Genomic DNA, 24856 nt, shown 5'->3' on the forward strand with positions numbered 1-24856 from the left:
AATGTAAAACAACCTCTGTCATATGAAACTGTTTGCTTAAGAAATTTTGAGTAAGAAAGAAAAAAAAAAGAACATTCAACATTTTCAGAAAACAATGTTTATTTATATTTCTTTCACATAAAGAGCAGCACAGGTTTAAAGCATCTGCAGCGTTTCATCCCAGTGCAAAACAATTTGACATGTGGTAGTCTATGACAATGCTGACATCAGACCGCCCTGGACCCTGTACCTGAATGACATCACAAACTGACTTCACACAAAGCAGTTATTTTTCTAACCGAAGTCCCAGAGCTGTAACCTTTAGGAGACTTTAGTTGGTTGTTAGAAGCTGGACAGATGACACATTTTTACCTTAAAACTGTATGATCCAAAATAAACCAGAACATGAAAACATTAGACATGTATTAAAGCGAACATAAATCAAACACATGATCACACTGGAAGTGAAACTTTGGTGGGCTGGTAAAGGCTATTTTGCAGATCTACTCTGCAATGACAAGTCAAATCTGGCAAAGTGATTATTTTTTCCTCTTCAACTTTAACACAAACACCATGTCCATTTTTACCTCTGCCTCTCTTGTCCCTTCTTGGATCCCATCCCTTTTTGCAGCCACTTTGACTAACCAGTTAGCCACCAGCACAGCAGCAATCACATAAGCCATGAGAGTTTTCACAACTATATTCAAAAACCAAGTTAAAGGTTACACTACCGGATATGAACTCTGATGTGCTTTGCCTTTGTTCTTGTGAAGAAGAAAATCATGCAGTTTTTACCCAAGTCTTCAAAATGATGTAAAAACAGAGATGAACACCTCAAGGAGACGTCCAGAGAAAACAAAGTACCTTGTTAAATGAAGCTTAGAGTGAGAGTACAAATTTGTTAAATCTTGGAACATAGGCTGGGAAATGGATTTAAATGCTGAATAAATAACCCTTTACTCTTAGGAATAATAGGAGTAACTTTAAACCTTCAGTATTTTTATTTGGCTGATAAAGAAAAGCTATGTGGACAGATTAGCCATGCCCAATATAGATGTTCTTCTGTACAATTTGTATTTTCATTATGTATGCACATTAGCCCTTAAAACACAAACATTCATCAGCAAATGACCCCCTGAGGTGGTCTTAAACAAGAAATACAGTTTAAGTATTTGACCTAGACTCTTATTTAAGTCTATGTATATTTTACACTCTATATACAGACAGAATCTTAAATCCTTTAAAATATATTTAAAACAACACATTCAAAAAAGCAGGGGAAGCCTATTTACATCATAATTACAAGTTTACAAGCACACTGAGTGAAAGGACAAGTATGCACGGTGACTGCACTGCAGGCAAAAAGCAAATCCATCTCGTAGATCAGAGCTAAAGCTGCACAGGGACAGACAGAAAGGAGAAATGAACACTTAGCTCCAGTGTGCACTGCCTGCTCTCTCCTAAGACACATTGGTTAACTTAAACCAGCACTGCTGTGCAGTACGCCACCTACTGTACACAGTGAGAAGGTTTTTTAGTACATTCAATCAATGCCAAAAATAAATTTGGTGTGTTAAGCTATCACTCACTCCCCTAGCCAAACCATGACTAATGGAGAAAATGCTTCAGGCTGTATGAGTTACTGGAGTTCAGAGCAGCAGGCAGCTTTTCTTACTACAGAAATTTTAATAAGACAGCAATGCAAGGTTAGAATGATACTGTCTCACATGTACTCATAGTTTCCATCACTGAGTGATCTCTAACATCTGCTTCTACACAAATCTGCTGGCTGAGACAAAGCCCAGGACTGATGGACAAGAACATTTAAGTCATTGTTTTTCATAGTTGCTTATTTTAAAGTGGCCTTTACACAAAAACTCACCCACCCATGTCTAAGAGCAGGCTGAGGGAGAGGAGTGTGGATAAATGATTGTCTGCTCAGACTTGAAGCTTAGATGCAGAGTCGCGTTTTGGTCGACAGCGTGAAGTGTAAGGAGTGTGCGTGTATCTGACGATCTGTCATACACACAATCAGAACCACCCTGAGGTAAAAAAAATACAACTTACAGGACCAAAACAAACCTTGTCTGCACAGGTAGAGCTCGTCCTTGACATGTTCATTACTACTCTAGCCTGGATAAAAATAGTTGAGAGACACACTCCTATTAGTGCAAACGTTGCTGTCTTGTTGACACAGCCTGGCTGCCTGGTAGTTTGGTGGAGATTGGTTGGAGTGACTCTTTTACAGCCAGTCTTGGAGTGTAGGTAGGTTCACATCCATCCAGTGCTGGTTGAGTCTGATGGTTTCCAAAGCTTCTTGCACGCTCCTCATCTGAGAGCCACGCTCCTTCAGACTGGAGAAGAAACTCTTTACCTGTAAAATGCACACAAGTTTTACAGGTTTTTGTAGAAAAGACTTGAAATACATTGGAGCATTAGGAAACTATATTAAAGCTGCAGTGAGGAACTTTGGCTTTGTGTTGGTTTTGGTGCCCCCTGTGGACAAATGGTGTCTTATGTCTTGCTGATTTATCCTGTAACTTTTGCGTTGGTGAACTGGCCAGATTCCATGTTTGTCATCAAGAAGATCCATCCTGCAAAGCTCCTATCTGAAATTATTCCCTGTCTGAGAATGAACGGGCCATTCTGCATGATTTGAGGTAAACGAAGAAGCAGCTACAGCTGGGGTTTATTCGTACTGCAAGCCAGTAAGCAGTGGTGGCCAGTGTAGCAATTAGCTCAGATGTAGCTATGTTATAGTGAAAGTCTTATCAGAACTTAAACACATTTCTTTATTAAAAGAAGAGCAAAGAACTGAAATGGAAGCTTTTCCAGGCAGAAAATTCAAATTCAGACAACTTTATTGATCCCAAAAGGGCAATTCTTTTCAGTTCACCCCTGTCCACAACATACAACATTCTGCTGACACGTATCAACACTGATAAATCACCAAACAGAGGTCAGTGAAGGATCACAAGATAGAAATCAGTTGAAATGAGTGCATGAAGGTATTACAGTAAGTTACTAGCCAAAATGTGATGAGATTGGCTAATATTATTCATTGCCTTCCTTTTTGCCTAACCCTCCCAGACAGAACAAGTTTCTTTGCCTGATTCCAACGATCTTGGAGCAGACCATAACAATGTTTGTCAGATTGTTTTTGTCCTTAATGGACAATTAAACCAGTGAACAAATGACAATGATGAAAGGCTTTTGATAAGTGAACAATAAAAGCTATATAAAATTGTATTGTTGACAAAAGAGTTCACCTTCCTCATCACCTATATTTTTGCTCCTTTCCAGACTGGCCTCGGCTTGAGTTTACAATAGTTAGGGGCATGGTTTAGGTGTACTGTAAGCTGGTAAACAACCGGAGGAGTGATTAGCTCAGATGTAGCTACAGCGGCAGTTCTATCAGAACTAGACCACATTTTTGTATTAAAAAGAAAAAGAGCAAAGGACAGCTTTTTTTTGACAGAACATTTGTGCAATCACCCTCCAAGATTTTTTTCAAAGTTTCTGCCCTTTGAAAATAGATTAAAATATGTTTTCTGATGGAAAATCTTTACTTGCCTTTTTAAACAGGCACTTAGTGGAAAAAACTTCTGCTTGAAAATGTACATAAAAGCTGTAGGTGCTGAAAATCATCCCATCTGACATCTAGCCAGTGGCAACTGTAACTATAACTGGTTGCTGACAGTCTACATTTATGGTCATATTGAAGAGTCAATATTTATTTCAGCCATCTCCATAAAAAAAAGACTCCTCATGTAAGCTTTTAATACATACCTGATCAAGGTGTGCCTGTGTTGAAAACTGGGAGGTGGCAGATTTGATGATAGACTGGATGGCAAAGGAGCCCACAGGAAACCTATAGACATAAACACAAAAACATTGATGTTGATTCAGGTTTACATTTTTAGGAAAAAAGATTAAACGTATTAAATAATCTTAAAAACTTTAGTATCCGTGATGAAGTATCTATAGCTGACACATGCTCACTTCTCTATAAGGCGGTCCCAGTTCTCTTGTATAAAATTCCAGGCAAACAAGTAGCCAGTGAATCCGCTGCACACAGTGTTGATGACTAGAGGAAGCTCCTGCGTCTGGATGATGTCCCCCTTCAAACCTGCATGAAGAATCCTGCAGAGAGCGAGGCAAGTTTTCTGATCAAACAGCACTGCTTCTAGACACCGACGCAGTTCCCACTTTCAGCAGCAGAGTAAATTGATTTTCAACTCCTCTGATCACCGAATGGTATTTTACAAAATTGTCTTGGAATGGTAACTTTAAAAATGGCATTCATAAGAACAAATATCTGAGTTACATGTTTAAAAAAGCTGCTATCACGTCACAGATATCAATGATTTAAAAACTGAAGTTCTCTGTAATCAATGGGAAAAAATGGTTTAAATGAACACAATTCAAGGCAAATAACACATTTAACATGCATAATACAGTTAACATGATCAGGATGGCACAAAATGAATCAGTATTTCTAGAAGGTCGGTTGTTGTGGCAAAAAGGTTCCAGTCATGGTGGAATTGGTGTCAGATATGAATTCTATGAGTAAATGTGGATCAATTAAAGAAAGATCAGTGCACAAAAAACTAACAAACAATAGCAAATACCTCAGCAGGTGCTATTTTAGTTAACACTGAAAATAAAGTTGCAACTCTGATTCTGCAAGCAGCTGTCCTGCACAATCTGCTTCTGTTTCTAAATTTGATAACAGGCGATCATTCAACTTTAAGCACTAATTCACTTTGTGTGCCTGCTTTTTTCCTCTTGTTCAACCTTCAGATGAAGCAGACCTGATGAATTAAATTTTTAAGAAATCATCAGCTGAAGGGAAAGATGTCAAAGCTGGATCTTGAGGACAAGTATAAACATTTACCAGACTATTTTCCAGGCATCTTGAGTGGATGAGAGGCCTCGTAGCATTTTTCGTTTCTCTGCATCAACTGTGGCATGAATGTAGAGCTCATGCAAAAAATCCCAATCTTCCTCTGATTGAGCAGCAACGGTGAACACAACTTGCTGAAGATCACCTGGGATGCTACATATAAAAACACAAGCATTATTAAACAAGCAGCACAAAAAAAGCATATTGTTATCTAAATCAGCTCAAATTACATAACAGCAATTCAATGTAGCATTCCCCAACCCTGTCAAAGACAATTTCTATCACTACATTGAGGTTTAAAATTCTCAGGCTGCTGTCACCGTGGTCCATGTGACGAAAATGTTCTCTTATTTCAAATCTATTTTGGGGATTTTTATACCCTTACCTGTGTGAAAGTATAGTGAATAGAGTTGGAAATTAGAGTGGGGGAATGATGTGAGAAAGGAACTGTGGGTAAGATTCAAACCCTTGGCTGCCTTTGTCAAGGGCCACAGTCTTGAGCTGTTTATTGCACAGCTCAGAGGTTAACACTTGTTCATAGTGAAGCTGCAGTCACCCGCCACTTTATACGGTACACCTTGCTAGTCCCAGGTTAGACATCTTTTGCCTTCAGAACTGCCTTAAATCTTGGTGGCATAGTTTCAACAAGGTGTTGGAAACATTACTCAGAGATTTTGGTACATAGTGACATTTCAAACTAACGAACAGATTGTACAGACAGACCCAATACAGCGCAGTCTATCTTTCAGAATGGCATGGTCCACAGTATCAAAAGCCTTCGATAAATTAATAAAAAGTGCAGCACAGTGTTCCTAACTGTCCAAGGACTTAATAAAATCACTGACTACTTTCAAGGCAGCAGTGGTTGTACTGTGCTTCTTTCTAAAAGCTGACTGATAATCAGCTAAGATACTGTTAATGATGATATGAGAGCATCACGCAGATCTGTAGGCTGCACATCCATAATGCGAATCTCCCATTCCGCCACACCCTGAAGGTGCTCTATTGAATTGCGATCTGATGACAGAGGAGGCCACTGGAGTACAGTGAACTCATTGTCACCAGATCTCAGTGAGTGTATAACACACTGATTATTGTTTCCCTTGCTAAATGTCATTTCACTAACACAATTATGACGCCCCATCCCCAGCAGGTGATGTCTTGGTTTTTGGGCAGAGTGTAGTCTGCATACATGGACAGCTCCTTCCTCAGGCAGTGCTTTTTTGGTTCAAAATTGTATATAGTCAGCAGTAAATTGGAAAAAGACATGATCTCAGGGTAAATGGACTCTACCATGAAAATGTTCTCATGTGCTACACGTACCGTAATGTCCCATTTGACTCCTTGTACTTCTTGAACAGAATTTTAGCTTGCTGTGTGCAGTTTTCTTCATTTAGGACACATGCTGTCTCCAGCAGTGCTGAGCGCAGCTCCTGTTTAGACACACTCTCTTCCTCTTCCCAGGTCTGTTTGTCGATTAGGTTACCAAAGTGATGCATGATATAATTCTGTCAAAAGAAAAAGAAAACCATGGATATGTTACAACAAATGCAACAGAAGTGTTAATTTTACAGCTATTTTTAATTTTAGTCTTAGTCTTCATCTTAAGAATAAACGCATTTTAGTTTTAGTCACATTTTAGTCATTTCTTGCCTTTATAGTTTTGGTCTAGTTTTTGTCAATAAAAACTTGATAACTTGTTAATCCAGTACAATCAATAAAAAGTCCTCACGTTTAAGTCTTTACTTTTAGTCCAAACATTTATTCTTTTTGCAAAAGAGAGGCAGAAGAGCTACAGATATGTTGTGTTTTCACCACATCTCTGTGAAAAATGTTTCAAGAGAATAATTCAATCTTATGGGAGTCCTGAACCACCAAATTAAGATGGGATCAGGTAGCAGTAAGGAGACGAAAAGGTCCACTACAGACATCATGTTGTGATCTTTGTTTTTATCTTTTGTGGGTTTTGTTGGCTGTTTAAATCACTTTAAACAGCCAATGAAACACACACTTTTTCCCTTTGTCACTGTGTTTGTTCATCTTATGTGAAGCACTTTGAATTTCCTTGTTGCTAAAATGTGCAATAAAAATAAACTTGCCATGCCCTTCACAGATATATCCTGGATTTTGAATGTCCAGCATACATTACATTTTAGAGTCATTTTACTCTCCTTGGCAAAAACCAAACTACTTTCTGCAGAGTTTTAGTCGTCAAAGATCTATTTTTAGCTAGTCTTTCTTGTGGAAAAAGGGAGTCGAACATTTTCAGTCATAGTTTTAGTTGACGAAATTGATACTATGCAACAGTCAGTTTATTACTTGATGATCCCACCTACAGACTGAGAGTTACATTTCTCTCAAACAGAATAGCACTGGTATCCTAAAAGCCCTGATGCTAAAACAACCTGTCAACATTTTCTGAACTTATGAAATGAAGCAACCCAGACATGAAAAATATCTCTACAGTAACAATCATAACAAGGTGTCACCTCTGCTCATCCTTGAAAGATATGTAAATTTTAGTACACATATTGTGCACATTAAAGGACTCCTACATGTAGATGAGATTTGGTTGGTAGTGTGTTTGGTAAATTAAAAAAAAATGTAGAACAGAAATTTTGGAACAAGCTTTAGTATAAATAAATAAATCTGAGGTTTTACTATCTGTATGTTTCAGTTACACCATAAATTTCAACCAGAAAATGGAATTTGATATTTAACACACTGATTTTAATAACTTTCATACAAACTTTTGGGGATTTTCAAGAGTTAAATATTGTTGATTTGTTTGGCAGACCTCAATTCCTTACCTGCCTGTACATGGGTAAGTGTGTTTTTGTGTGTTCATGTGTTTTTGTACCGCCATGCGTGCCACAAGACGGTGATCTTGTCTTTTCTCAAGCAGCCGGTAGATGTTGTTGAGCTGTAGCAAGGCTTCTGTCACAGGAGCTGTCTCAGTTTCATTGGGCATGAAGCTCAACACGTTGTGGACCTGAAGGAAAGACACACGTCCCAGTCTGTCCACAACACGGGACAGTAAGAAGAAGGAAGATAGCTAAATAACATAAAAAAACACTTCTGTAGCTCAGGTTATCCTGTTCAAAACTGCAGAATTAATGTTGTGTGCTTTACCTGGAGAGAGCAAAGATGTTGTGTATGAGCGAGGCACGGTCCTCTGGTGTGAGAACATTGATATTGTTGGACAAAGCATCTCCGAGAGCTATCCAACCCTTCTCTCCGTAGTGGACGATGTAGAAGCCTGTGTTTCTGTAGTTTAGCTTCAGCCACTTCATGTTCTCTGGTATCTTAAAACTTTCTAAATAATCCAAACAAACACAAACATACGAATGACGAATGACGAATGACGACCAGTACCAAAAACTTTGACATTTAAGATTTCAGATTCAGTCTTTGTGTTTCACCTGACTTGGTCTTAAGAGTGAAGACCTGGCTGCACTCAGGGGCCAAACTACAGCTGTCGTTCACATACGTCACTGGAATATGCCACAAGCTAAAGAGAGAAAATTACAGTTACAACTGTGGTGTTACAAAGATATGATTGTGTCTATGTGTTTAGGGTTACCCACCTGGAAGTGTGGGTTGCATTATCAGACGTGAGGAGGAAGTGCTCCTGAGTGAGGGTCACCTGATCTCCCTGCCGGCTTACAGTGACCAATGGGAAACCTTTCTGTGATGTCCATGATCTCATCATCTCTGACACATTCTGATGCTGCGGCGAGACTTCAACCTGAGGATGGGAGGAGAAATCCAGAGAGGTTGAATGCCCATTGTTTTTTGACGCTTTTATAGAAGCACAATAATCAAAACAATAATAATAATCATAACAATAATAGTGCAATCTATTATTTAATGAAGGGATTCCTAGGCTCTTCTCTTGTTATAGAGGGCTGAGTCTGAATTATGCTGCACTGAATCTGTGCCATAGGTCTGCGCAGCCCAGCACCCTATACAGACGTCTATGCATGTAGATGATGTGAACCTCCTCAGAAATTTAACTACATGTTGAAACAACCCAGATTGCAAACACTGTGCTAAGTCTGCTGTCTAACACTTGGTCTCTGCCAGTCTGTGAAAATGTTTACATGCATATTGTGTGCACTCTGGTGTGAGATAAAAGCGTGCAAACAGTGATGCAACTAGTCAAATCTACTCACTGTTCTCTGAAAATATCAGATGAGAATTTTCAGATTCACGTTTCTTTTAGAGGCCAAATGAGTGCTCAATTGATTCACATTATGTTGCACTTTCTATCTCCTCTGATGTCTCTTCTCTTCTCTACTTTTCACCAGCTAAAGTAGGATCAAGCTGCTCAACATTTATCAGCTACAACTCCATATGTTGGGTTTCAGCTGACATAGTTTCCTGTACACATACAAATGTGGTGGTTGGATGGGAAATTAGCATAAAAATTGCTCTGTCGAGTAGCGTTTGGATGGAGTGTGGCAGAGTGACGTGGACACATCAATGGATAAGTATGCAGTGCTCATGACAGTGTAGGTCACTATGGCATAGATTTGATACAGCAGTATACGGGTGCATCTAACAGAATAGAATATCATGTAAAAGTTCATTTTTTTCCTGTGATTTATTTCAGACAGTTAATTTTCCATTATGTTCAAGATTAATCTCATACAAAGTGAAACAATACAAGACTTTTTTGTTTTAATCTTGATGATTATGGCTAACAGCTCACGAATTCAAAATCTCATAATATTAGATTATTGTGAAAAAGTCCAACTAGCAAAGGTTCCCAGAGACTTCATTCCTTCAGTCTTGTTCAATTCACACAACCACAATCATGGGGAAGACTGCTGACTTGACAAATGTCCAAAAAAGACTCATTCTGCCCCTCCACGAGGAAAGTAAGCCCCAGAAGGTCACTGCTGAAAGGGAAGGCTGTTCTAAGAGTATCAAACAGATTCATGGAAAATTAAATGGAGGGGAAAAGTGTTGTAAGAGAGGAAGCACAGGCAACAGAGCTGAGCTAAGCTTTCAGAGGACTGTCAAACAAAGCAGATTCAAGAACTTGGGGGAGCTTCAAAAGGAGTGGACTGAGGCTGATCAAGAGCCACCACATACATATGTGACCAGAAAATGCACTGCAAGCGTAGTGTTCCAAGTGTTGAGCCACTCCTTTTTTTCAGATGTCATAATCGTTTCACATGGGCAAAGGAGAAAAAGTGGTCCAAAGTCCTGTTTTCAGATGAAACTAAATTTTGAATTTCATTTACAAATCAAGGTCCCAAAGTCTGGAGGAAGATCACAGATGTAAAGAATCCAAGGTGGTTGAATTTCAGTGTTTTCAGTTTCCACTCAGTGAGGGTTTACTTTAGGGTGCCATGTCAACTGCTGCTGTTGGTCCTCTGTGCTTTATCAAGTCCAGAATCAACCCTGTAAGCCATCTACCAGGAGATTTTAGAGCCCTTCATGCTTCCATCTGCAGAGGGGCTTTATAGAAACACCGATTTCCTTTTCCAGCAGGACTTGGTACCTGCCCACAGTGAATCCAAAACTACCAGAAACTGGCTCGTTGACCATGGTGTTACTGTGTTTGATAGGCCAGCCAACTGGCTTGACCTGAACCCCAGAGACACCAGATTCTACAGTATAGATGAGCTGAAGGCTGCTATCAGAGCAAACTGGGCTTCACAACTCCCCAGCAGTGCCACGGACTGATCGGCTCAATGCCCTGTTGCACAGATGCAGTAATTTGTGCAAAAGAAGCTCAAACCAAATACTGAGTGCATAAAGGAGCATAATTTTCCAGAAGGTCCACATTTCTGTATTACAAATACTTCTCTTGGACTAATTTTTTTTGATATTCTAAAATTTTGAGATAGTGGATTGTTTTTTACTTTTGTGAGCTATAAGCCATAATCATCAGGATTAAAACAAAAACCAAAATCATTCAATATTTCACTTTGTAATGATGAATTTAGAATATATTTAAGTTTTGCTTCTTCAATTAAATCACAGGAACAAAACTTTTCATGATATTTTAATTTTTTAGGTGCACCTGTCAGCCAGGCTTCAGAGGAAGTATCTTCTTGGAAAAATAAATGATGTAATCACTCATTAAGTGACAAAGGAGAGGTTAAAATGTTACCAAAAAGGTAAAATACTATTAAGACAAACCTCTGTAAGGCTGTTCCAGAGGTCATTAGTGTCTGCGTTTGATCCATTGAACTGTTTGAGGTACTGAATGATTCCCTTTCTAAACTGGTGTTCCTCAGGCATCGAGGCGTTCAGCATCAGAAGAATAGATGCACCCTGAAAGGCAGAACCAGACAGAGAGAAACTGTGATCAGAGCAAAAATCAGAGCAATGACTGCTGTTGTGATTTGTTGTTATGACAGTAGAGACATGATGCACTGTTATACAGCTATAAAAGTTCAGAGAATATGTTTATCTATCCATGTCTCAAAAATAAAGTCTTACTTTTTCATATGAGACGGAGTCAAACATCTCTTCCACCTGTTCTGGTGAATTCACCTCCGTTGACACAGCATGTGAGGAGTTTAAAGCATCTTTGTCTAATGCTCTGAAGCGCACTGACAGGAACAAATTACCCTGCAGTCAAACACAGGAATCACTCCTTAGGTACATATTAAAGCAAACAGCTCTATCTGCTAGGTAAACATCACACTAAAAGCTGATGAGTTGACTTACAATCTCCAGCTGGGGCAGGACTGTCTGCAGTGACATGTACTGCATGTAAGTAGCAAAACCTTCATTGAGCCACAGGTCGTTCCACCACCTCATAGTGACCAGATTTCCGAACCACTGCCACACATCATCAGAGAGAGGTTAGGACCTAATTATTGCATATTCATGGTATCTGTGTTTCTAAGTGTATAAAATTACCTGATGGGCTAGCTCATGTGCTATAACGGAGGCAACCACTTGTTTTTCCAGAGTAGAGGACTGTTTTCCCACCAGCAGGCTCGTCTCTCTGAAGGTGATGAGTCCCCAGTTCTCCATGGCTCCTGCCAGGAAGTCTGGGATGGCTACCAAGTCTGAAATCGAGAGTGAGCATATCGAGTTTGTGAAGAGGAAAGACAATAAAGAACTACTGAAGGAGAATAAAATATCATGCAACTTCCTGCGTGTACTCACCCAGCTTTTTGAGGGGGTACTTGATTTCACAGAAGTCATTGTAAAACTGCAACAGTTTAGTGCCTGCATCCAGAGCATAGCCTGTGTGCTCTTTCTTCTCTGGCACAGAGTACACAGACACCTGAGAGATATTTATAGACAGTTTATCAGACACAAGACAACCTTAGTGAACACTAAACATATAAACATTTGTGTCAGACCTACCAGAGTGTCAGAGACATTTTGGCTGATCGGAGTGAAATTAGCAACGACGAAGGCCACCAGATAGGTGCTCATACTGACGCTCCTTTCAAACTCGTCTTGCATCAGCTCATTGGAAAGTTGTGTGGTTTTTGCCTGAAAACACAACAGGAACCTTCAGTTTACATCTTTTTTATTAAGTTTTATACTTGTTTTCATTTATTTAATATCTCAATGTATTTCGTCCATTTTTCATACAAGCTCCATCGCTGTTTAATGAGTGAAGAAATTGAAAACTTCTCCAAAATTAAACTCAACAAATTTAGCTGGCATCTCCAATAAAACGCTAGCTTAATTATGCCCAAATTTACAAGTTACAGAGTCAAAAAAAACAATATAAAAGTGACTTATAACACACATTATAAAGGCTTTTTAGCTTAGAAATTGTGTGTGACATATTGGATACATGACGGAGGTAGAAAAGAGGAGAATTATGCTATATTTATATCAACAAGGACAATATTCCTTTGAAGCAATTAACCCGTATTTACCAGGGAACACTTGATTTGGTCTCTACTGCCTGGCTAATGCTATTAACTGACATGAGACAAACATTGACATCTGTTCTGATCTTTTTCAGACTTGCTTAATAAAATTGTTTGATTATTTTTTACACTTCCTGTTTGTTAGAGACATCACTGGGATTGAAAGACAGAGGGGTTAGCCCCAAGGGCATAGCGCACACCAAATTTTTATTGTGTCGTACCTTAAAAGGTCTAATTAATTTATTTATTACTAGTCATAGAGCATTTATTGGGATCTATTATCTGGCTCACTCTTTTTTCTGTCCCTGTTTTCTTTAAAAGAACCCCATACCTATCCATTCCTGAGCCTTCAGGAGGTCTTCTTTTGAAAAGAAATAAAAAAAAAAAACAGAAAAGAGAGTCCAAGCGAGTTGATGTTTAAAAGTCTGTATATTAGGGTGAGTTCATGGAAAAGTTGTTGGCAAACATATCCATTAATGCATTTAGTAAAATATACATGTGTTATATAATATCTAAAAATATACAGTTTCATAACTCCTCTCTTTTCTCATTTAGGTTGCTTATGCTTTACAAATAAAACTAGTTTATTTCTGCCTGCCACTGATACTTCTCTATGTCTAACCTTATTCTATCCTAGAGCTACATTGTCTTAAAAATACATTTGCAAGAGGAACAATACACCACCAGGGATGTAAGGCAGATCCATGGATCAATTAATCCATAGTTGAAATGAAATGAAACAGTGAATTGGTGGATTATTGTGTGGAGAAATGGTATGCAATAGGCTAAATAAAAATGACTGTGTAGTCTCAGAAGAAAGGATCACTGATAATGAGCATATATTTTATATCCATTTAAGTTTCCCCTGGCCTAAATTAAAAATATTAGAATCTGATGAGATTTAGCTCTGAGATGCTTTTTAAAGAGCTGATCAATTATGTTTGGCTATTTATATGTTTCTGCTCTTTTGACAGTATTTATTATCAGTACTACATTAAAGATCAAATAAACACCCACGTCTGGGCAAGATTCACTAGATATTACATTATTTTGGCATGTGATCTGTGTGTTATTAGTGATGATGACATGTATAGCAATAGTCATCATAAAATACAAGTGTGGGAGAGCATCGACAGGAGACTGAAGGAAACTATCTTGTGAACATTTCTCTGCCTTAGCTCTTGATAGTATTAATATATGGATAATAAAATACAAGTTTTCATTTTAATACATGAATAAGAGCCTGTCTAGTGTGGAAAATAGATTTATTGATGTGACTTGCATTACATTAATCTTTACTGATGACAGTCTTGACTTTTTGTGGGACAGGACAGAGAATCTGTGGGGTATTGTCAAGAGGAAGATGAGAGACACCAGACCTTACAATGCAGATGACCTAAAGGCCGCTATCAAAGCAACCTGGGCTTCCATTACATCTGAGCAGTGCCACAGGCTGATTGCCTCCATGCCATGCCGCATTTATACAGTAATTCATGCAAAAGGAGGCCCAACCAAGTATTAAAGGCATAGAAATGAACATACTTTTCAGAAGCCTGACATTTCTGTTTAAAATATCATTTTTTAATTGATCTTATGTAATATTCTAATTTTTTGAGACTTTGAATTTTGTTTTTTCTTATCTGTAAGCCATAATCATCTACATTTCAAGAAATAAAGACTTGAAATATTTCACTCTATGTGTAATGAGTCTATATAATATATGGGTTTCACTTTCTGAATTGAGTGACAAAAAATATTGAACTTTTTCATGATATTCTAATTTTTTGAGATGTACCTGTACAGCAGAAGATTAACTAGTTCTCAATGCAACTAAAAATGTCATCTGGTAATGTTGGTCCTTCTATTTAAAACTTCAGATTCAGCTGCCAAACACTTCCACAGCAAGCGCTTCGGCTGACAAATCCTACAAGCTGAGTGCTGAACTACGAAATGGATTGGGGGTTGGTGTTGGTATCGTCCAGTATCCCTTTGCTTACTGTGCTTCAGCCTTTCCTTCATTAAGAACATCAGCCAGAACAAACACCCTACCTTATCAACAATTGTTCCTACTTTGTGTAACAGCGACAACATGTAAGCCGAGGTGAGGAACACCGGGGTGTACACACGCCATCATGGGTTTTTCAACAATTCTGAATAAAACACAAGATACTTGTGCCCTATAAAGAGGATCAGCGCTCAGTGAAGAAATCACTAATCCATTACTATATGCCTCCACAAGTCAACCATGCAGACCAGTGGGTACTAAGAAACCTGCACTTCACCAGGATTGTCAAGTGGGAACCCTCCTTTGTCAGTGTTTCGTCCAGTTAGTCCCACAACACCTCCAGAGGGCTGAACAGTGATCTCCAGCATCCCAGAGCCAACCCCCTCCATGCCAGCTCTCACCACCCACTATGGCAGCATGGAGACATCATCTTACCTATCGTGCCACATGGCCCACACAGCCTCAACAGCATGCTACCTTCAACAGACCCAGGCTCCGTACATGCAAGCTCCAGGTAGTGACAGTGACGTATGTGAACGACAGCTGTAGTTTGGCCCCTGAGTGCAGACAGGTCTTCACTCTTAAGACCAAGTCAGGTGAAACACAAAGACTGAATGCTGATACTACCTTCCTTAACACCACTCATGATTAAAGTGCAACAATTATAGTACAAACATTACACATAACTAAGAATAAAAAAAGGGAAAATGGGACAGGTTAGGGGGACGGAGAGATGGAGAGAGAGCAAGCTTAGCAATAGGGTGGGGGTGGCAGAGCTAAGGGTGTGGTACCCTGTCGTGGGCTAACACACACCCCAGCCTGGCGTGGCGTTTACCTGCGATTCAGCCATGAATTTGGAGTCGCACGACTCCTTTTGGAATTGTGCGACTCTCAGTCGGATCGGGCGTCGTTTCTTGTGCTGTGTACAGGGGCATACGACGGCTGACAATGGCCCGTCGTACAATCGCTTGACCTGCTCCCGACTGGTCGAGGATCTCTGGCATGTTTGATATTTTTGTCGTACGACTCCAGACACTTCACAGTGAGAGCAGAAACGGGAGCAGAATAAACAACTTTGGGGGATTGTTTTCCTTTGTAAACAGTCAGACAACGTCCTAAATTACCATGACAACGGCTAGAATGACTTTCTGATGCCCCTCCACCCCCGCTATGATAAAGGAAATAAATGAGCAGGAAATATTCCTATCTGCAGACCTGCAGCTCACACAGACATGGTGCTGTTTGTGTGTGTGAGACAGAGAGAGATAGCAGGAGAGGGAGAGAGAGAGAAAGCAGGAGACATAGAGGGGGGAGAGAGAATATGACTGGAAACACTTCACCCTCAGACCCTGAGACTTTTTAAAAAAAGAAACTCCACGGGTCTCTGTCACAGTCTGTCCCAACTTCAGTCGCACAGTGTGAGCACTCAGGTCATGCACAACCGTCGGATTATACAGTGTGAGAACACAACTCGTGCGTGCGTGATGGTTGTGCATCGTAAATGATTCAGTTGTATAGTGTGAGATGACATTCTACCACAGTTGCGTACGGTCGGCTTGAAATTGCACAGTGTACACCCAGCTCAACTGACCTACCTGGCACCTACCTAAAAACCTGCCTCCTTTAACCTTCTCTCCTTCTTGGACAAACTGACCCATCCTCATTCCCTGATTATGTCCTGCATTCACCTGTTGCCTTCTGTTTTCACCATTGTAAAGGCTAGAGGGGAAATAGTGCAACCTGCCATAATACCTATACCTCTAGAATTTCCAGCCTGTCGTAAAGTTACTAATACACATCCTAACATCTCTGAAATACATCTTCACTAAGTTTACCACCATCTCTGGAACCCTAAAGAAATCAAATGCCCTCCAGATAAGACTATGAGGTACTGACCCAGATGCATTTGTTAGATCTAGAAATACGTGTATCTCCTTGTTCTCTGCCTTACCTGGGATCCTTGCTTTCTGCACTGTTGTGTCTATTAGTCTATTTACTTGTAAATAACTGGATAACCTCTGTGCCATAATACTGAAGAAAATCTTTTCCTCCACATTCAGGAGTGAGATGGTACGAAACTGGCTCAGATCAGAGGATTCCTTCTCCTTAGGAATCAGGATCTCCACTGCTCTACACCAGGCTTTTGGGATAGACCAGGGGTCCTCAAATGGCGGCCCGCAGGCCACTTCTGGCCCACTAGTAGATGTCATCTGGCCCGCGAGACATTTGGGACAGAAGATTGAAATTTTAAAAAATATATTAATTTTTACCCTCTTAGGTGCTTAAAATACAAATTTTCACTCATTTATCATGATTTTTCTGTAGTTATAGCAAGGAAAGGTAGTACTACTATGCAATAAATTAGTTAGATATAGTACACTGAACTCTCAGCAGGGAGGAACATTGTAAAAAGACGCACCGTGCGTCACTCATGGCAGACTGCTTCATCACCTCAGCTCTGCAAACATGCTGCCCAAAAAGAGGCTGATACAGACTGCATGACTTTTAAGACTGAAGGAGAGGTATTTATTGTCTAATTTAATATTGACTATTTTGTTGAAGATGAAGAATTTAACCACCGTGCGCAGCTGCAAGGACTCATTGAGTCCAGCCCTTCCCGTACCCTTGATAGGTTTTCTGCATCTCAGACCTTAACAAATGTCAGAGGCTTTTGCCTTGTAAAACCAAACATCTATCCCTGTGGGGGATTAAAACAGCTGCTCTCAGGATAGCAAACACTTTCTCTGCATAATTGTCTGTCGGTTCCAAACGCAGACATCGTATCTCGCTTTGGTGATTCAGTTCAATGTCAGCCTGATTTAATTCCTCATTATAAAGAATCTGTAATGCCAAACTAATATAAACTACATTTATTGACATACAATTCAATTCTATGTCAACAAGACGTGCAATTATGGTCTTGATCATTAACGTTTAAACGGGACATAGTTTATAAATCCTATGCGTATTTGACTCCAGGTCTCGTCAAAAAATGGTAAAAATTACTCTCATAATGATAAAAAAAAGAAAAAAAATGTTTATAATTGAAAAAGTAATCCTAACCTGGACAGGCTGTGCTATGACATGAGAGATTGGCATTTTTGCTCTTTGTGCTGCGCTCATACACATAATTACGCACGGAGATGCGCCACTTCATGATGCGCGCAGGGAAGTCAGGGGGACTCAGAGAGAACAGACATGCATAAGAACAACAGTTGTGGGTCAGACGTGGTTATAAGTCAAGTTTTCACTCAGTAGGTGAGGTGAGGACTCTCTTTCTGGACTCTGCAATCATCCTAGGTCAGGTAAAATAATATGAGGGTCAGATATTGTGGACAACAGGTTGCCATTTTAAAGCCATAAACAGTCATGCTGAATGAATGTTTCTAAAGAATATTCCAGTCTTGTAAATTCAGCATTAGTGGGTCTTAAAAACATTAAAAATGCAAAAAAAAAAAAAAAAAGCCACCTGATACAAGGACAGCATGACTGACCTGTTTACATTACTTGCAAGTAAGCCTTTGCACGCCTTACTACATCCTGCACTTCCTTCCACCTTGGTGGTTTAACGTCCATACTAAACTCAATCTCCCCTAGTTGTGGAATGTCGGGTGGGAGATCCAACTCCCAATTCTGTCCTGGAGCTGAATGCATTCTTTTTGAAATACTCCTCTACCTCTTGCTTTTATTGCATAATATTATTTATTATGGGGTAACCAGGATTCAGCTAATGTAACATTACCTTAGGCATATTGGAAAGAGTCATGTAGTCTTTTTTCCTGCTGATTTTTATCAGGAAAGTGGCTTTGAATGAGGGTTCATCAAAGCAAGGAAAGGCTTTCCTTGCGTACAGCGGCTCAAACTGGGTTGCAGCAAGGACCCTAAGGAGAAGAGGAAAAAGAGCATCAGCATGCAGACAAAGCTAATTAGATTAATGCTGAAAGGGAAAAAAGGAAAAAAAAAAAAAAAAACAGCCAGCGCAGTTTCCTTAGTGTCTTGTTATGGGTTGAACCGCAGGTCACAAATTCAGTTGTGAAAACAGACAATGCTTTCCATTCAAACCCCAGTGAAGTGTACCTTTTGTTTCCATCTTTGTCACTGTAGGAGCTGTTGTAGAAACCATCATAGGTGTGTGACAGGTTAGCAGAGTACTCCAGAGTCAGAACACACGTCTGTCCTGCCTTTAGCTCCTCTGAAAAATTAACAGCTATCTGCTGTCTGGGTTTGTACTCTAGTACAGTCACATTTCTGGCTTCTGCATCACCCAGCTGGAAGAGAGAAAGACAAGATAATATGAAGCAGAAACTTAAAATACTAGATCTGAAAATTCAACTTAAATCTCTGAATACAGCCCATGAACTAATGTAGGTTTCATACATTACAGGATAAACACGTAATCCTTCAAATGCTATTCTTATATGCTGCAACCAGCACACGAACCTTGAATGTAGCTTTGGTAATAAGGAGGTTATCACTGTGCAGCACAATGCGTTTGGTGTTGTGAAGCACAGACATGTTGATAACAGTTGTGCCTGTGAAGGTCATACTGTCAAGGTCAGGGTTCAGGGTGAGGTCATAACTCAAAGGATGAATGCTTTTAGGCAGCCTGTACTCAGTCCATGGAAACAGTTCACCGTTTGTGGACACGGGGTAGACGGGCTCCAGCGGAGATGTCTTGTTTGCCTTGCGGCATCCCGTCTGCAGAAGGGTATTGGTTTGGGAGTCAGCAATGAAATTAAGATAGAATAGAGAGCAATAATTTGACAGAGATGTTGGCATACTGTTTTAAAAGATCATGTTAACATGGTTGGAAATATATGAAATACAACAAGTAAATATTTTCTTACCCTGGTAAAAGTGCATTCAGGTAAGAAGTAAAGTACCATGGTCATAGAGGCCACTATTACCAGGAATAACACGCACACAACCATGGTACGAGCTGAGGGTCTAGAACACGACCTAAGAGCACAAAAATTTAATATATTAACATTTACAGGATGAAAAGGAGCAGCAGTGCTCAAAACATATATGGATCTTGCCAGGGGCTGAAGCTCTTTTCTATGCAGTCATTTAGTATTTGGATAATTTCTTTATCTGCAGCATAATTGGTCTAATGCTGTGATTAATATTGTGTTGTTATTGGTATTAAGGTGAGTGTACTGTTTACTGTGGTTATATGTAAAGATAAGGATTTGTTATGTCAAAATGTGGGACTCTTCTCTGAGAGAAAGAACTCTATTAACATCAATCAGCAAATTAAAAATAATCAGTTCGTTTAATGGTGATGATGGTGCCTCTTCCCTCTAAACATGTGGGTCTTTTTCATGGCAGAGGTTAACTTCTTTTTGTCATCTAGTTTTCCAAGGGACTTTAGACTCAGTTTTAATATAAAACATCTCTCAATAAATCTAAGCTGAAAGCTGTACTCCATGTTGTATAATGATCTATGTGTAAATATTTGTAAAGGATGAAGTCATGGAAGAAATAAATGTGTTTATTACTTTCAATTGCCTTGTTGCTGAAATGTGCTATACAAATAAACTTGCCTTGCTTTGCTTTGCCTTGCCTTATACTGGCCATCTCAATAAAGCTCAAACAACTCCAAACGTGTTTCCAAAATTAACAGCAGCTGCTTACTATTCATTTCATGAAAAAGTTATGATACAGTTATCTGAATTCAAACTGTGTATTTCTTCAGATCCTATAAATACTTAACAGGATAAAATACTTATGCAGCACTGCTTTGAGACATATCATCCCAGGCAGACCACACTGGAAAATGAATTAATACAATCACTTTTCGCTGCATTACCTTGGTGGAGACTGTCTGGTGTAAGGGGAGGAGTTGGATCTGTGAGCAGAGCTTCGGTTCATGAAAGACATGCCCAGCAGACGGGCCGAAGACTCGCAGTCCTCCTCATCCTCGTCCACGTCATTCTCTCCCAGGCCTCGCACGAGTAACCGTGAGCTCCGGGGCTCATACACCACCTCATCTGGGTCAAGAGCAGGGAACGTCTGCAAAGATGTATGTGTGAGGCACCCTGTTTTTTTACAATTTAACTGTGCAGTGTTTCCAGTATATAATAACATCCAGATAATCTACTCAAGAAAATTCATCGACGGTGTTAGGATATAATGAGGAGGTAGTAAGGAGAGCAAGGGCAGAGACGGGAATAATGAGAAAGAAATCCAGAAGGAGATGGCATGTAAACAAAATCAGGGCACAGATGACAGGTAAAATTAATTGTCTGCTGAGACGATGGCAGAAGTGGTGACTAGGGGAAAACCAAACACCTATAACACTCTGTTTATGAGGTTTTATGACACAGGATGTTTGTTCTAAAATAGGATGGATGAGAAAAATAGGTCAGGGTAGCTCTAAGGGATAGGATATTGCCACTTAACAAACAACTCATACACTGCTACCATCATTGCAAAGTCTAGTATGTTTTGAACTGAAAGTTATTCACACTTTTTCTACAGATATTCACAGCTGGCAGATCTAAAAATGCATGGACCAGAGGGGATATTATGAACTAAAATCAAACACATCATAGGCTAACCAAAAGTGTCAGCCAACCTCAAATCAACAGATCTTTATCTGTAAGACTCTGGTATTTGAAGATGAAAAGCACTTGTAAGACACAGGCAGAGTGGTGCAAACCTGCATTCTGATTCATGCAAATTATTGAGCCAGACTGCTCCTTGAAATAAAGACGTGCATAGCATGCACAGAAAATAAGATCACATGATCTTACCGGAAAAGCAGAGGAGTCTTTAGCCAAATCCACAACATCAGGCTCTTCTTCAAACATGCTGTTCTCGATCATGTTCCTCGGCAGGTTGGCTCGCTCTGCAACACACAGAGGAAGTGAAATCAGACAACAGATCTTCAAAAGGAGAAATGAGAGAGGTGAGAGAGAAAACTGAATTATCATAAATGTATACATTGATGCAAACACTGTGCAATTTTAAGTAATGTGTAATATTTCTGGAGGTTTATAAAGCACAGTAGCAACAGGCTGTTTCCTTGTTATTTCTTTAATACTGAACAGGCATCCTGAAGCCTTATTTAGCAGAGACTACCTCCATATCCCACTAAGCAAACCTCAGTTTCTCCTGGTGCCTTGACCTACTTAAAATAAGTTCATCAGACTGGTGAAACAGCTGCTATGAGCACTAGTATTGCAAAATCTGACACAGAGACGTTTATTTATTGCCTTCACAATGTATTCAATCATAAGCCTCATCAAAAGGTTGAAAGAGATACAAAGGACACTCAAAATCTCATCTGATCGTATCATGTGACGCTGCTCCAGTATATAAAAGCACTCATTTTACACAAAACCCTTAGTCTTCAGCATCATAATAAAAGATTATCTTTATCTTTCAAAAATTTCATATGATTTCTTTTTCACAGCCAGGCTCTTCATTCATCATGTCTTAAACAATAGGAGGCATGCTCATCTTCTTAATCTTATTATAGTAGTAAAATGTTCTGCAATGCAAGTCTTTTGTCTGGCTCACGTACCATTCATGCCTTTACGGGTAAAAGACAATACAGTTTTAGAGTCAGTTGATGGACCAGTGTCCAAAGTAGAGGAACTTAAGACACAGTGTTCATTCAGAAACAAAAACACGAGTCAGGAAATTCATGAGGTGAGTTTAGTTCCTGCTCTGTTTCCAGTAAGACTGTATTATCCGTCTCTGTGTTTCTGTCATCGCCCTGGTATGACAGCCTATTAATAGGCTGATAGCTAAGTGGTAGGTAATGTGTAATGCCCAGAGTAGGATTTGATAAAAAATAAGATGGACAGAAGCCAGTCCAAACTTGGTGAAGAATAACTGTCATACAATATCTGTTTGTAACAGCTGTGTGATACTGTTGTGATATTAAGGGGGGCATTTATTTCATACAAACAGAGAGACCGATGAGGGAGGCATGTGGTGTGTTGGTTAAAATGAGATTTGAGTAAATGTGAACCAACCACTGCTGTAGCTTCCTCATACTTGTATGTTAATACAGCAGACAGGTATGCAGCTTTCCTGTTTACTCATAACACATACTATTATCCCTACCTAAGAGTCAGAGGCATGGTTTTATAGCTTTGAACAAGCTGCTTATGCTGTCGAAACATTAAACAACAGAATTGTGATGATTAAAAGTGACTTTAGTTTTTTACCAGCTAATCACAACAATCAAACCACATGCACAGATAAATACTGCAGTGTTTGCTTCCTCTGGGCTGAAGCAGCCGGAACTAAAAAAAAAATGCTCTTTAGGAAGACATTCGGCTTCCTTGTTGTTGTGTTGTGTCTGCAGAGGCCACTTTGTTTGTTTAATAAAGCCGTGGCCTCCTTGGGACAAGAGCAGAGGTTATAAAGCAGCTGGCTGCTGCAAGCTGCCTGAGCTGAGCTGACTTATCAGCTCTCAACACAAAGACAAAGAAAAGCTACTACCAAACCACAAAGGCTTAGACTGGGCAACATCTACTGTTGTGTTGTAACAGACAACTTGAGACTCATTGTGTTTCTTTCAAGAGTCCCGGGACAACCAGTTTGACAGCTATTAGAAAAGCATGTCTTGATTTTCTGTTCAAATGGCATTACAGTTCTGCAAACTGAAAGATGTACTAACACCACCCTGAGTTATGTGCTTAGTTCTGTGCATGAACCTGTTATCATCCCTCTGCAGGACGGGCAACAGACTGATACACAGATTAAGCTAGCTTCTGAGAATACCCCAGCTCTGAAACAGAAACAAGACACTTAGAAAATCAAAGTAAACGTTAGCTCTCCTGTAGCTTGGCAAAAGTCAGGCTCGCCCCTCTGGACACGTCCTCGGGTGAATGTCAGAGTGCCTCCTGCTAATGTCCTGTTAGTTATTAGCTGGCCTGTTAGCTTGTATCTATCGTTACAATCTCTCTCTCTTACCTGTGCTGTGGTTGTCAAACGGATCCATGGTTGGCTGCCTCGCACAGTTCCTGCCGTTCAAAATAAGGAAACGTATACAGCGTCTCGACAGACGTGATAATTTCTCTCTTATCAAAACAGACAGACGCTCACAGTAAATAACAGCCAATCCTCACTGTACTGCCGTTAGCTTCGCAGTAGCTAGTTTGAAATAGCCAACTTCTGACTATTTTAACTGACACAAAGACAATAAAAGAGATAACGTTAGCTGTTTAGAATTACTTTGTCGTCCATTTCGTCGATTAAAAGATAAATACGGCCTGATAGTATTAAGGCGAAGGCTACGACAAAATATTGTAAACAAATCTTACTCTTACATGCTCGACAAACTAACGGCGTCCAAATGACACTTTGCTTCCTCCCTGACCAGTTGTTGACAACTTCCCATCAAATTACAATACTGAAATCTTATTGGATGCTACTTCTAGGGGCGGGGTCAAGGCACTGTGACACTCACAGATAGGTATTCCTTCTGAGGACATCGTTCTGTCCACTTCAACGCCTATAAACCATTAAATGTTTAACCTCAGCCTTAAATTAACGGTATTTTTTCCTCAAATCATAAACAAGTCCAAGGAAAATGTTTTACAATGAAATAACAGCCAACAAACGTATGCTATGTTTACTGTACTTACATTTCATTGTTTTCCCACCTCTCTTTTCTTCCTCGAAGCAACATCTCTATATGACCAATGAGCTGGTGTTTGCTCACATCTGACCAAAGGACATGCTTCCAGTATGCATGATCTTTCTCCAGGTTGTCATTTGCATATTTCAGTCTGGCTTCAAGGTGGCTCTTCTGCAGAAATTGGGTTTTTCTTGGTCTTACATTTCTATTTTTCATCTTTCTTCATACTTCTCACTCCAGTTCTTTACATTTGGAAATGCTATATTAACATTGTATATCCATCTCCTGCTTTATGAGCATCAACAATTCTTTTTCTCAAGTCTAAATTGATTTCTTTTGTTTTTGCCATGATGCTTTCTCCAGTGACAGCTCAAACTTGTACTAAAGTTTCTACACTGTGTGTAAACTGCAAGATAATCCTCAGTTTTATCTTGATCTTACAAGATTTGAGAATGAAAGTTTAAATACATCATTGTACAACAGTGGTTTGTGCTGACTCAACA

General features: G+C 39.6%; 1 protein-coding gene across 1 annotated transcript; it reads right to left on the reverse strand.

The window, feature by feature from the left end:
- Window positions 1-116: 116 nt before the first annotated feature.
- Window positions 117-24080, reverse strand: LOC121509809 (leucyl/cystinyl aminopeptidase). The gene is made up of 22 exons (XM_041787476.1): window positions 23687-24080; window positions 21511-21605; window positions 20565-20767; window positions 19600-19711; window positions 19193-19450; window positions 18830-19020; window positions 18495-18633; window positions 12227-12358; window positions 12023-12143; window positions 11771-11922; window positions 11576-11689; window positions 11345-11476; window positions 11042-11176; window positions 8473-8633; window positions 8308-8396; window positions 8018-8201; window positions 7746-7902; window positions 6209-6393; window positions 4877-5038; window positions 3982-4122; window positions 3769-3850; window positions 117-2353 (listed from the first exon to the last, which is right to left on the reverse strand). The coding sequence occupies exons 1-22, from the start codon at window positions 23712-23714 to the stop codon at window positions 2222-2224; spliced, it is 3105 nt and encodes a 1034-aa protein (XP_041643410.1). The 5' UTR covers window positions 23715-24080; the 3' UTR covers window positions 117-2221.
- Window positions 24081-24856: the final 776 nt, after the last annotated feature.

The sequence above is a fragment of the Cheilinus undulatus genome, linkage group 5 (genome assembly GCF_018320785.1).
Source record: "Cheilinus undulatus linkage group 5, ASM1832078v1, whole genome shotgun sequence".
Lineage (NCBI taxonomy): Eukaryota > Metazoa > Chordata > Actinopteri > Labriformes > Labridae > Cheilinus > Cheilinus undulatus.